General features: G+C 36.4%; 1 protein-coding gene across 3 annotated transcripts in view; it reads right to left on the bottom strand.

Annotated features, from left to right (window-relative positions):
- Nucleotides 1–8,253: 8,253 nt before the first annotated feature.
- The window catches only part of LOC139762784 (DDB1- and CUL4-associated factor 8-like), a 55,571-nt gene continuing 48,756 nt past the window's right edge, over nucleotides 8,254–15,068 (bottom strand). For all 3 annotated transcript variants that reach the window (XM_071687935.1, XM_071687937.1, XM_071687934.1), the window contains exon 11: nucleotides 8,254–14,426. In XM_071687935.1, coding sequence (XP_071544036.1) covers nucleotides 14,289–14,426 — 138 coding nt within the window. In that variant the 3' untranslated portion in view covers nucleotides 8,254–14,288. The remainder of the gene's footprint in view (nucleotides 14,427–15,068) is intronic.

Below are 15,068 nucleotides of genomic sequence, written 5' to 3'. Positions count from 1 at the left end.
AGAGACTGAGACTGAGTGTGAACGAATGAAGCCTGTGTTGTCTTTTCCTGGCGCTACCTCGCACACATGTGGGGGGAGGGAGTTTTCATTTCATGTGTGGCAGGGGTGGCAACGGGAATGAATAAGGGCAGACAGTATGAATCATGTACATGTCAATATATGTATATGCCTGTGTGTGTATATATATGTATATGTTGAGATATATAGGTATGTATATGTGTGTGTGTGGACGTGTATGTATATACATGTGTATGTGGGTGGGCTGGGCCATTCTTTTGTCTCTGTTTCCTTGTGCTACCTCGCTAACGTGAGAGACAGTGACAAAGTATAATAGATATAAATAAAATATGTGTGTGTGTGTATGAGTGGATGGGCCATTCTTCGTCTGTTTCTTGGCACTACCTCGCCAACAAAGGATACAGCGATTAAATATAATAATAATATATTAAATTATTTTATTATACTTGATCGCCGTTTCCTGCATCAGCGAGATAGTGCCAAGAAACAGACAAAGGAAGACCCATCCACATGTATATACATGCACATATACATACATATATACAAACATGTACACATACACACATGTACATTCATACTTTCTCACCTTCATCCATTCCCAGCACCGCCTCGCCCCAAAGGAAACAGCATCACCATCCTGTGTCAGGAAATAGACAAAAAAAGGCCACGTCCATTCACATTCAGTCTCCAGCAGTCACTTGTAATGCACTGAAACCAAAGCACCCAATCCACATCCATGCCCCAAAGACCTTTCCATGGTTTACCTCAGATGTTTCAATGCCCTGATTCAGTCCACTGACTGCAAGTCAACCCTAGTATACCACATCATTCCAATTCACTCTATTCTGTGCATGCCTTTCACCCTCTTGCATATCCAGGCCCCAATTACTCAAAATCTTTTTTGTTCCATCCTTCCACCTCCAATTTGGTCTCCCACTTCTTGTTCCCTCCACTTCTGACACATAGATCCTCTTTGTCAACCTTTCTTCACTCATTCTCTCCTCATGTCCAAACCATTTCAACACACCACACCCTCTTCTGCTCTCATCCGTACTCTGTTACTACACATCTCTTACCCTTTCATTACTTACTCAATTAAACCACCTCACACCACACATTGTCCTCAAACATTTCATTTCCAACACATCCTTCCCCCTCCATACAACCCTATCTATAGCCCATGCCTTGCAACCATATAATATTGTTGGAACTACTATTCCTTCGTACCTATCCATTTTTGCTCTCTAAGATAATATTCTCTTTCATAGCTCCCAGAACTTTTGCCCCATCCCTCACCCTATGACTCTTTTCTGCTCACATAGTTTGATTCCCTGCCAAGTCCATTCCCAGATATCTAAAACACTTCACTCCTTCCAATTTCTCATCATTCAAACTTACATCCCAACTAACTTGTCCCTCAACCCTGCCAAATCTAATAACCTTGCTCTAATTTATACATTTACTCTCAACTTTCTCCTTTCACACACTTTTCCAAACTCAGTCACCAACTCTGCAGTTTCTCTCTCGAATCAGCCACCAGTGCAGTATCACTGGAGAACAACAACTGACTTACTTCCCAAGCCCTCTCATCCCCAAGAGACTGCATACTCACCCCTCTCCCTAAAACTCTTGTATTTACCTCCCTAACCATCCCATCCATAAACAACTTAGACAATCATAGTGACATCACACACTCCTGCCGCACACTGACCTTCACTGGGAACAAATCATTCTCCTCCCTTCTTACTCCTACATATGCCTTACACCCTTGATAAAAACTTCTCACTGCTTCGAGCATCCCATGTCCCACCCCATATACTCATAAGACCTTCCACACAGCCTCTCTATCAACCCTATCATATGCCTTCTCCAGATCCATAAATGCCACACACAAATCCATCTGTTTTTCTAAGTACTTTCAGATATGTTCTTTAAATTAAACACGTAATCCACATATCCTCTACTACTTCTAAAACCATGGAAGGATGGAGAGAAAAAGATTTTGTGTGACTGGCACCTGAACATGCAGGAGGGCGAGGTGTGTGGACAAGATGTAGTGAACTGGAACAATGTGGTATACAGGGGTCGACATAATGTCTATGGACTGAACCAGGGCAAGTGAAGCAACCTGAGGAACCATGGAAAGGTCTGTGGGACTGGTTTCTGTGCACTGCACATGACAGCTAGAGATTAGATTTGAGTGAATATGGCAAGATTCTTTCTCCCCTATCCCCTGGGATACATAATTACCCTAGAACCAGTTTCCAAGAAATAGTGCTATCCAGGAACTCTCCAGAGGCTCCTGGAACTCGAGGCTGTGCTCCTTTGGAGTGAGAAGTTATTTGACAAAATTTTATTACCACGATACAGCCTCACCAAAGGTAAACTTTCACTCAAGGTGTAACCTCAAGCAGGCAGAGTCCCATAACACCTGTTAAACTATCCTTCACATCTTTTACTCATACTGATGCAGTCCACTTTAGCATAAGTTTTCCAAAGAATAAAATCCCAATAGAGAGAAGTCTCATGAGCATTAAACATCTGGTCTACTGCTGAATCTTCTGCAACTACTTTCCAAATATACACTTTGAATAGCTCCAAGCCATGCCATTTCTAAACCAGCCAGACAAGTAATCACTAAGCACTGCGAGATTCAATTCATGATGGGAAACTGACTTATTTCGTTAGCAATGCCTCCTGCAACAGAAAGTAATTCTGTTGTTGAATCCTCTCAAACAATATCATAGCAATGGTCCAGGATTGCATTTGGGGACAATTCAAGGCTACAATCTGTGCAGCAACAGGAAACAGAGGGCCTCATTCTAAACATCACGTACAACACAACTGGCGCCAAGGTAGCCTCAAAAGTCAAATGACATGATTTGCCGCCTCAGATACCCCATGGTAAGTGAAGAGAGTGGAGGGATGAGGATTTTGCTTGCTGACTCTGTTTTTAGTGATTTCTGCTATCTTGGTTCCAGAACTTTTCCATGACCAGTAACTAACTACAGGTCAAAAGAAGTTGTTCCAGTAAGGAAAAGGTTGATAATCTTGCTTAGAAGTAAGAAAATGTGTCAACCAGCTTGATTTCAAGATGCAATGACAGGGCCATACACGTTTTTCTCCTTCTAACATCCATCCCTAAAAAAAGCCAGGTCTTGTTGACCTAGAAAGACCAGTAAGGTGACTGAAAACCTGATGAAGCATGAAGTATTGAGAAATCCATCTGTACCAGGTTTTCAGTCACCTTACTGGTCATCCTATGTCAACTATAAACCCAGCTTTTCAGGAAGGGATGGCTAAAAAGAAATGTTCGGGCAGTGGACTTGGCCCTATCAGTACATCTTGAAGCCTTACTTATAAACACATTTTCTTGCTCCCACACAAAAATTATGGGCCTTTTCTTCTCAGTGCCCATGGTTTGTTACTGATAGAGGGAAAATATTGCCTGGAACAGAAATAACGAAAATATAACTGCACAACAATAGTCTGCAAAGTTGCATCCCCTTACTCTCAATACCACTGGGTAACAGATGAGCCAAATCATGAATTCTAACCACTAAGACTGTACCACACTGCCAGACCATAAGTAAGCAATAGGATTTGTTCTGCAAATACAACCTGACACATGATAACTTTTAAGATTTTTTGACACTTTACACAAGGTAGATCAAGTGTGGGAATAATCCTGCAGAAACGGAATCCCTAACCTCATAAACCTAGGGAGAGCAGAGATTCTCACAACCTAGGATACACTTTTCACCTTGCTACATTTCTGTTTTTTCAAGGCATGCAAGTCTTACCAGCTTCAAAGGTTGGTCTAAAAACAGAGATTTCATTCTACAGTAAAAGAACAGAGTACTTCAAACAACATTTGTTTCACCTTCATTTACTCCATTTTTGTAAAATGCTGTTAATCTTATTCAAATATACTCTGTTTTATCCTTGATATACAACATCCAGATGGATACTAAAACATTTTATACAAACATCTATAACTATTTACTTGATATTTACAAGGCAGTTCTATGGGTACAGAAATATCTGAAGTAACTTTGGAAATAGACAGCCAAATTTAAGAAGGCCAATTCTTAGCCTAACTCTTCATATACAGTATCTGAATAGGTACTACAGAAATGAAATAGGATGGATTTTCAAACAAACCAAGGAATTTCTTAAACTACTTTTAAAAAATCTAACCAATTTAAAAAGTTTCTAGTACTTTTCAAAAACTCAAGATACTCTTGAGTTATGGTGCATGAAATTTCATTTATTCAGAGAATAAGACTAGTGTTGACAAAGTGCCAACTAAACGAGAACAGAATCAAATTGCAGCTCAGTTTGATTTAATTTGCAGAATAAAAACCGTAATCACCATTTATCAAAATATGAATGAATTTGAATTATGAACATATGTCCAGATTTCTACCACACCTTAACCATGATATTTCGGATTTTTTTCTTTTGTTTTCATTACATTTATCACAAAAACAATTTGCCCTTTTAAATATACTCTACAGCATATGCATCACAGAGTCCATTATTCAGATGATCTGGTGTGTTATTACAGTTAATGAATTTTCCAAATACCTAATAGCACTCCCTAAAAAAAAATTAAGACTGAAAAATCAGAGAGGAGCATCTAATCACCCATTTTTCAATGCTTTATACTACAACTTAAGTACAATACAGAAATACTGAGGCAAAAATGTGGAAGAAAAGCCATTTGAAATAACAACTCGTATGTATCTACGCATGGTAGTAGTGCCTGTAAATACTGCCATGAGATATTTAACATTCAGTTTCTGTTACAAAAAACAAAAAGTCTTTAATTTTTCCCAATAACAACACTGCATCCCTCTGAGCAAAAGAGGGCAAGTAAGCTAGTCTAGAACCCTAAAGATGGCCAGCTCTAAGCTTACCACAGCCATCAATGTCAAGCCAACTGGCTTGCATCTGAGACCATGTCCTCAAGACTACTGATCTGCATTGTGATGTCTATAGTTTAGATGCTACAGCTAAGACATTAGTATGCTCTCTTTACATAAAAAATATAATACAAGGGATTTCTTCAATAAAAGTCGAAGCCAAAACTAAGTAACAATACTAACAAAGCATAGAGGTGAGTTCAAAGATAGGAGGGATTTGGGGATGAATACAATGGAAAAATTTTCGCAAAAGATATAAAAAAAAAACTGCAAAGTAAAATTTGGAATACTCTTGACTGAATATATTGCAGGAGGATTGAAAGAAAATGAACAGTGAAAATTATGCTAATAAGAAAGCCTGGTTAAACCACTTTAGGCAGACAACTAACAATTGTGATAAACTGAATGACATCCTCATAATGACAATAATCCTATGGAAAATACATTACAAACAGAGAAAACACAGAAAACTTTTTAGCACCCAAGCCAATTCTTATTTCCCGAGACCTTTCAAATTTTAAAAACAGGACACAGATGCAGTTTTTCAATCGTGAATATCATCATAACACTTGCATTCAGAAGTACAGAGGCAAATTTTTTTTTTTTTTTTTTATACTTTGTCGCTGTCTCCCGCGTTTGCGAGGTAGCGCAAGGAAACAGACGAAAGAAATGGCCCAACCCCCCCCATACACATGTATATACATACGTCCACACACGCAAATATACACACCTACACTGCTTTCCATGGTTTACCCCAGACGCTTCACATGCCTTGATTCAATCCACTGACAGCACGTCAACCCCGGTATACCACATCGCTCCAATTCACTCTATTCCTTGCCCTCCTTTCACCCTCCTGCATGTTCAGGCCCCGATCACACAAAATCTTTTTCACTCCATCTTTCCACCTCCAATTTGGTCTCCCTCTTCTCCTTGTTCCCTCCACCTCCGACACATATATCCTCTTGGTCAATCTTTCCTCACTCATTCTCTCCATGTGCCCAAACCACTTCAAAACACCCTCTTCTGCTCTCTCAACCACGCTCTTTTTATTTCCACACATCCCTCTCACCCTCACGTTACTCACTCGATCAAACCACCTCACACCACACATTGTCCTCAAACATCTCATTTCCAGCACATCCATCCTCCTGCGCACAACTCTATCCATAGCCCACGCCTCGCAACCATACAACATTGTTGGAACCACTATTCCTTCAAACATACCCATTTTTGCTTTCCGAGATAATGTTCTCGACTTCCACACATTCTTCAAGGCCCCCAGAATTTTCGCCCCCTCCCCCACCCTATGATCCACTTCCGCTTCCATGGTTCCATCCGCTGCCAGATCCACTCCCAGATATCTAAAACACTTCACTTCCTCCAGTTTTTCTCCATTCAAACTCACCTCCCAATTGACTTGACCCTCAACCCTACTGTACCTAATAACCTTGCTCTTATTCACATTTACTCTTAACTTTCTTCTTCCACACACTTTACCAAACTCAGTCACCAGCTTCTGCAGTTTCTCACATGAATCAGCCACCAGCGCTGTATCATCAGCGAACAACAACTGACTCACTTCCCAAGCTCTCTCATCCCCAACAGACTTCATACTTGCCCCTCTTTCCAAAACTCTTGCATTTACCTCCCTAACAACCCCATCCATAAACAAATTAAACAACCATGGAGACATCACACACCCCTGCCGCAAACCTACATTTATATCGTGTGTAAACTGTACTATTCCCATATTCAAAGCACGGCTGCAATGTAAAATCTTCCTCAAACATTCTGGTCATCATGTTTCCCTATATATTCTTAAATCTAAGACCATACAGGAAAAGTTTAAACATCAGGCTATTAATTTTGCATTTTAGTTTGACTAATCTTAAAATTAAGCAGCAGCAATATGCTTGTACAAATAAAAACAAGTGAGATATACAGTAAAGCCTGCATGAGCATTAACCAGGATATGCCATGAGAAAAGTGAGGTAGAATATGGTAAATAATACATAAAAGGGAAAATAAGATAAATAATAGAAGAGGTGAGCAGGAAAACAAAGATCATAAAAGCGGGGAAAGTTACAAGGATTGAGCAAAGACCACCAAATAGGACTGCTGAGCAAATGCAACTAGAAAAAACAAAGAACTCATATGAAAAAAACAATGCCCTCAATTTTTCTTATAATGTCACCTCCTTAGGCAATTAATGTTCATCGATTCAAGAGCCTTACAAAATCCTAACAGGGCTGTCAGAATCCTCAAGGGTAATGCCTTTATGACTTGCTACTTAAGACAACATCAATAGGATTCTAATTTTCCCACCATATCTTTAAATATGATTATTGAAAAATTATCAGGCTTTCTTAGAAAGTGCTGAAGGTTGGGATAATACACTAAACAATCTAATCATTATATCCATTCCAATACCATATAATGGACTCCCTCATGCATAAAATCTAATACTTTGTTTTGATTTTACACATATTAACTGAAAAGCATATAAAGTTATGCATGAGGAATATAAGGAATTTTCCCAACTTTTACAAAAACTAAAGAAGAAAATGGCTTCCCAACAATAATTATTTCATATAAACAAGAAAAGTCTTATTTTCAGTATTCTCTGTTAGTAATTTGAGACTTCAACCGATTAGCCAAATTACAGGCTGATGGCTTGAACTGTCCTCTAAAGATGGCAACTATTACTCACACTATCCTCAAATAATAAAACTTAAATAGAACATTCTTTATGATATGATCCTCATTCAAGTTAACTCTAATACTGTATATGACAAGAGGGAAAAAATCCAGGACAATGTGTTCTAAAATCTATATACAGCATATATATTATGCTGCTTCCCAATATATAGGTTAGGAATAACCCAGACATGGTTGTCAGATAGTCCAGGGCCTTGACACGACAAGGCAGCCTATGATGACAAAATACCAATCAAAACTGGGCAAACTGTCTGGCCTCAAGATCAAATCCTGCTCAGTGTGACAGAAAGGCAGAATACAACACCAACACCATGGGTTCCCCCAACAAAGGAGAAACTTATGAATCCCAAGAGTGTTCCTTACACAACAATGGTGTTCTTATCAGCTGTAAAAATATACATTTTATAATATATGTACATGCTGTAAACAAAAACAAAAAAAACAGGATTTCTGGTATAATACTCTGTAGTAAATCAACAACTGACATTTAGGATTTCGTGCTCTCTCAGAATTCTTTGTAAAAGTCAACAACTGATATTCGGGATTTCGTGCTCTATTACTTACGAAGGCTAAAGTAAAATCTGACTTTGTTGAACAAAAATGGGACTATCAGGCTTTCTTTTACATTGTCCCAATTTATTATAATGCATGCCAATTGATTATATACTGCAGCTAAAGGCACATAATGCAGTTTAGGGTTCATCACACACACAAATCAGTCAAGACACTAATGGAACAGTAACATTATATCATGTATTTCATACATGCCCTGCCATTCCTTATGTGCTCTGTATACAATAGCAAATATATGGACAAACCTTTTCCAAATAACAAAATCTTGCCAGCAAGGAAAAGGGACTGCACACAAACACCTAAGAAAGCATCAATTTATGCCCTGCTAAGCCTATGATAAGAAGAAGCATTTCAAATGAGTTAATACATTTAAAGTAGAGGAGTTATTAAATCTAAAGAATAAGGTGACAGAGAGTTGGATGAAGTCAGATATATGAAAAGCTTACACCAAACGGTGCCATAATTTGTATGGAGTTGAGAGGCAGGTAAAATGATTGAGAAACAAAAAAAAAATTTCTAAGGTGAGAAACAAAAGTAATTCATGTTATATAATCACGCATGAGGTACTGAAATAATTCCCATAAATAAAGACAATGAATAAAATTCCTATCATACTTATCACGAAAACTGTGTAGTACAGGTAGAGAGAAAGTCAGCATTGAGCAAATATCAAATTAAAAGACTAGTTACAGTGACTGAAAATTATGAAACCAAAATGCATGAAAAACAATTTATATAAGCTATCCAACATAAGGGAGACAGCACTGAAGTTCAACAAAATAAATAAGTGCCCTTACCTTTTTTTCCACACAAAACTATACTGAAATATAGTTAAACTAACATAACTGACCAGACTAGTGTGTAAATCCTAATATTATATCATTTGCTTTATCTTTCTATCTTGAATTTTTTTTTCATGAAAATTAATACCCTGAGATTCCTTATGAGGCCTAAACATTTAATAGAAAAAATATATTATCATAATTCCATATGGGTCCTTTCTACATATATTCATCATGGTGAAATTATTCTTCATGTTACATCTATTCTCTGATAAGATACACTGTGTTGGATAACAATTGAATTCTTACATATGTCTGAATACTAAATTGCTGCTTAATCTGTGGATAGTAAGAGAGCAATTGAATACTTAATATTCCTACCCATGGTTCTGCATAGGCCATCCGAGTATATAATGAGAGATGGCATTTAGAATTAAGATAAATAAACAGACAGATATTCTAAAATACAACGAACTGGGTATAAAAAGTGGTGATAACATTCATAAAGGTTCTTAATCACAGATTAAATCAATCAAACATGATATAATGTAATAGTATATCTGGTAACAAGTCCAATATGGCTTATTCATGCAATCATATAATCAGATATCACTAAGTATCATGACATTTATAACAGCTTTTGCTCGACTTATCACAAATGCAAAATTCCAATAAACAAATCCCATTTAAACAAAGACTAATGCAAATAAATTTGTGTTGTCTCTACACCAAAATCACTATAAGAATTATATCACTGGAAGAACCTTTAGACTGTAGAGATACGACCTTCTGAAGGCTAATTAAGCAATAAAGAGTAAATACAAGCAATAACTATTCAAAACATTCTCTTTACAGCTTAAGTTCATCAAAATCATAATCATCACTACACTGTAAAGAACTTCATGTTCAAAAACTTAGATAATAATGGAAATCTCATGTGCAGAATACAAATAGTGAATTACGAAATCTATAAAAAATGTGCAATACAGTAACAATTGCAGTATTTTCATACTTTACAAGTGACACCTTTCCATGTTCTGTAACATTTCTTTTTTTCAAGTTACTTTTACTGTGTAGATATTAAACAAAGTTGTTTTCCCCTACAACATCAACTCCTTCCCATGCACATATGAAAGAAAACTGGCATGCTAATATTAAAGTTGAACAGAAATGAGTTTAAGTGCAGAATCCCAAAACAATTACTACACAAAGTCACACAATCTGTACTAAAAGGTTATGTGCTCAATATGATGAACTCAAAAGTGTTTTATTAACAAACATCAATGCACCAGAGGTACTGCTTGTTCTTAATGGATAAACTTCAACTCTCCACCATTTTCAGGGTTCAATACATCTTTTAGGTGTGTACACTGAGTAAACTTACAAAACATTAAAAAGAAAAAAAAAAGAATAAATATGTAGAACAACATTCCTTCATATATATGAAAAAACTGACTGAAAATGTTGGAGGGCTGTTTCATAAGACCTGTATTATTCATTAGCAATTAATGACAAAGCAATGGGGATAACTATATTCAATCATTATTAAGGACCCTAAAATTCATATTTCACTTTAGTATGATCAGCTGGCCATACATAAACACTTTTCATTATTCATTTACAGAATATATCTTTAAACACATCTGAATATGCACTGCTGCAAAGACAAACCTGCCAAGTACTTTGGTATTTCATAAGTTCTGTAAAATATTATCCCTGAATGGCAAGCTATATATAGTTTTATGCAAATGTAACCAAACCAATTCAAAAACTTTGTAAACTGCTAAAAATTTACACCTTTTAATATTGTTGTAAATCACATGGGATCATCGACTTAAAACTTACTTAAAAGTTAATCAGCTGACAATATTTCTGCAGCATAAACATAAATTATGGATTACTGCAATTCAATACTATTTTTCCTGATCCTAACCCTCTCCCCACAAAAAAATTAATAAATAAGATTGTGACATGATACTCATGCTCTGATAAATAATCACATACCAGCAGTAAATTTTCCACAGTAATCCTATTCCACTGGTTTCCAAATCAAATCTACCATATAAGCCATCTTGTTACAGTAATTCTTAACCTCAAGCTCTCTGAAACAAAAGATGAAGAAGTCATCTACAAAACATCTAGAGAATGAAATAACTCCAAATCTGTGTTACAGTTGTTGAAAATTACAAAGGTCTTCCCAGAGAATGGAAGAATGGTGCTGAACCTTCATATCCATCTGCTAGTGCCATCATGATGGCAAAATAAGGTTGAAAATCAGTCTAGATTCAGCTATAATAATTTACTGGAAGAAATGCATGTAAGCCATATAACTTCCTTTAAATGTAAGGGCACCATGTTGATATTAGTTTCACCAATCTTGCAATAATGTTAACTCAAGACATATGGACTTTCTGCACCTTTACTTAAGAACTTCATCATTCCTAAACTCATCTATGCCTCCTCCACCTTACCTTCCTCCTTACCAGCCACACAACTGGAGCTACTAAAAAAATGTGCAGAAAAGGGCACATAAGACGTCCAGCTCAAAACACTGGACGTCTGAGTCTCTCCAATAATTATGTAGACCTCATTCAATAATTCAGGGTGAAGGTTCTACACAACCTTTCCAGTAGGGTCATCTCCTGATCACCAAAAATACCTTGTCCATGAGTTGCACTAATAAACCAAGCCCATCAAAGTACAGACTGCTGCAAGAACAGTCATTCTTCGCAATGCAAACATTAATAATTATTATACCAACACCCCAATATTTGTGCAAAACCTGTGTTTTTTCTCTGGTATCTGCAGCCTTTGGTACCAGTTAATTCAATACAATTAATTATTACCATTATCATTATTACTTAATTATCAAATTCCCAAATTTGGAAATCATATCAAATATGGTGCCATCACATCCTAAATTCATGGGGAGGACCCTAGATCAGCCCATCTCAGTTATATAACTATTTCAAATCAGCAGCAGTCAGTAAGGAGATACAATCCTAAATGCAGGAGAAAATTTTGTAGCAACATATCAGTAATAACATCAACATAATGCACACTCTCTATTGTGTCATCTTCAGTTAGTAACCTTTTAGTGATCAGAGTACTCTGACCTGCTTGTATAATGAGTTTTCAATGTTAAACAAAAGAAACTGCAGAAACGGGACCAAGGTTGTACTCTATCAGAAATGTGGAAACATTCCCTATATGCAAGGAAATAAAAGAAAGAATTATCACAGTCTGCATTAATCTGTGATTTCTATACCTAAGCACACAGATTAACCCTCAGAAAGACACACAAACTTAACGCTAGTTCCTAGGCATGATAATTTTCAGGATATGCATATTGTTTACATGAAATCAGATTTATCATCAGCATGTTAGCAAATATACAAAAATACTCAGTGGGTCACCTATTTGGAACATAATAACAGTATGCAATCCTGTATGACCTCTCCTCTGAGATGACTTCCTATAGTTACAAAAGATGGACACATGAATAGCCAAACTCATATTATAGTAGGGGTTCTAGCCTATGTATAATTCTTCACAAGCTTAAACCCTAGCTCACAACAAAACATACAACAAACAAGTTTGTTGCATGATACTGGAAACCAGAGCACAAAAGTCTGGATCCCTGCCACGTCAAATGTATTTTCAAACATGTTAACTTTTACAACTTTTCTTGTCATGCACAATAAATCATAAATTTCTTTTCTAAAAATGCTACATGGATGCAGTTTATGACCAAGCTATTTGTCATCTGGTTCCTTTTTTCTTCTTTCCTTAAGTTTGTGATCTCTCCTAAGTTATATAAAACTACTAAAAGATTCAAGTGCCTTTTAGGTTTTTCGTATCTTTGTCAAGATTTAAACCTAAACCTATGAATTATTTACTACCAGCAGAACAGACCATTCCACTTGAAAATGTTTAACACTTCCAAATATAGCTATTTATATCATCACTAACTGGCTCTATGTAGTTTACAGCATAAACATTACCTAAGCATATTAAATATAAATTAGAGGAATTATCTCTCTAAAATAAGCAAACTTTCACCATTTCAGTTATGTGTATCAGCTTTTTAGAAAACAGACTGTGTACAGCTTTAAACAATCTGTTTTCTTTACAATGAAAAAGTCAAAAGTGAAAAGATTGCACTACCTTGACTAAACCTCACTGCCTCAGCCCTGCAAATTTCTTGGGTACTCTAAATTATTTCAAATATTTTCTGAAAGCTTGTTGAAAACCCATAGCTTGCTGTTAAGGACGTCACCAAAAAAAATCTACCCCTAAACTAAATCTGTTAAAAAATTTTTGAAAGAAAAAATTTTGTAATCTGTCTTGATCAATCTTATAATTTACACTCCTTTACTACATTTATCAAACTTCCTTTTAATTAAATTTGTCCGTACTTTCATTGAATGAAATGTTTCACTGTACCAAATGAAGTGTCAAGTCTTTTCAAGTTAAACTACAAAAAAAGATACTTCAATTTCAGTAACATTATTATCTATCATTATCAATTATCAAATTTTGTACTGCACTTAGATGCCATCTACTCTCCTTCAGAATGTAAAAATCAACATTTCTATGAACCTCATCGGTGCATTTCAAATTTTGACTCTGAAAAAAATCAGTCTAAAATATCTGAGGTAAGTACACAAATACACTTCATATATCCTGCATTTATAGTTCATATACATCATTAATCATTTCAAGATGTATCTTTCAGAAATGTATACATAAAAAGACTAGCCAAAGCTGATTTTAATAGCAAGTTACTAAATGTGGTATATAAATATCCACACAAGCATTACAATCAGTGAAATTTTAAAAAACATACAGCACTATCTTCCTCATTTTACCAGGTAAGACTGAAACAAATACATTTCTTCTTGATATGAACAGGATATTTTTTCTGACATAGACTATAGCAAGGAAGTGAACAATTACTGATGAAAACTTTCTGATTCATCATCAAGTTTCCTGAAAACAGATTAGCCCATTTATTCTTTAAAACACTCCACCAACACTACCACAAGGAACTTATTTTGATAAGCTGTTTCACTTTATCATAATGAGGATGCATGGCATTTTGCAACTCTTGTCAAGTAGCAACTGTATCAGAAATGACCATTAAACATGAGTCAGTTTATATCAACCCACAAAATGGAAAATTGAGCCTAAACAAAGTATTTCATGTAAAACATTAATTATGATTATAGTATAAATTCTGAAATCAATATCATTTCTATGAGTACTAATGAGTGGCACACTGGATACCCCGATTACTATCAGAATCATCACTATCATTACTGTCGTCACTTGAGGACTCACCTGTACCAGCTCCACCCTCTGCTCCACCACTGCCATTACTGGTATTTCCTCCTGCTGCCATCTGGTAGAGAAAATATACATTCTAGGCTCAATTTTCACTTTACAAATTTATGTATTTATTCATCTGATATATATATATATATTTTTTTTTTTCTTTTTGCTTTGTCGCTGTCTCCCGCATTTGTGAGGTAGCGCAAGGAAACAGACGAAAGAAATGGCCCGACCCACCCCCATACACATGTATATACATACGTCCACACACGCAAATATACATACCTACACAGCTTTCCATGGTTTACCCCAGACGCTTCACATGCCTTGATTCAATCCACTGACAGCACATCAGCCCCGGTATACCAAATCGCTCCAATTCACTCTATTCCTTGCCCTCCTTTCACCCTCCTGCATGTTCAGGCCCCGATCACACAAAATCTTTTTCACTCCATCTTTCCACCTCCAATTTGGTCTCCCTCTTCTCCTCGTTCCCTCCACCTCTGACACATTTATCCTCTTGGTCAATCTTTCCTCACTCATTCTCTCCATGTGACCAAACCATTTCAAAACACCCACTTCTGCTCTCTCAACCACACTATTTTTATTACCACACATCTCTCTTACCCTTACGTTACTTACTCGATCAAACCACCTCACACCACATATTGTCCTCAAACATCTCATTTCCAGCACATCCACCCTCCTCTGC

Source organism: Panulirus ornatus, chromosome 44 (genome assembly GCF_036320965.1).
Source record: "Panulirus ornatus isolate Po-2019 chromosome 44, ASM3632096v1, whole genome shotgun sequence".
Taxonomy (NCBI): domain Eukaryota; kingdom Metazoa; phylum Arthropoda; class Malacostraca; order Decapoda; family Palinuridae; genus Panulirus; species Panulirus ornatus.
This window is presented reverse-complemented; position numbering and strand designations above follow the sequence as displayed.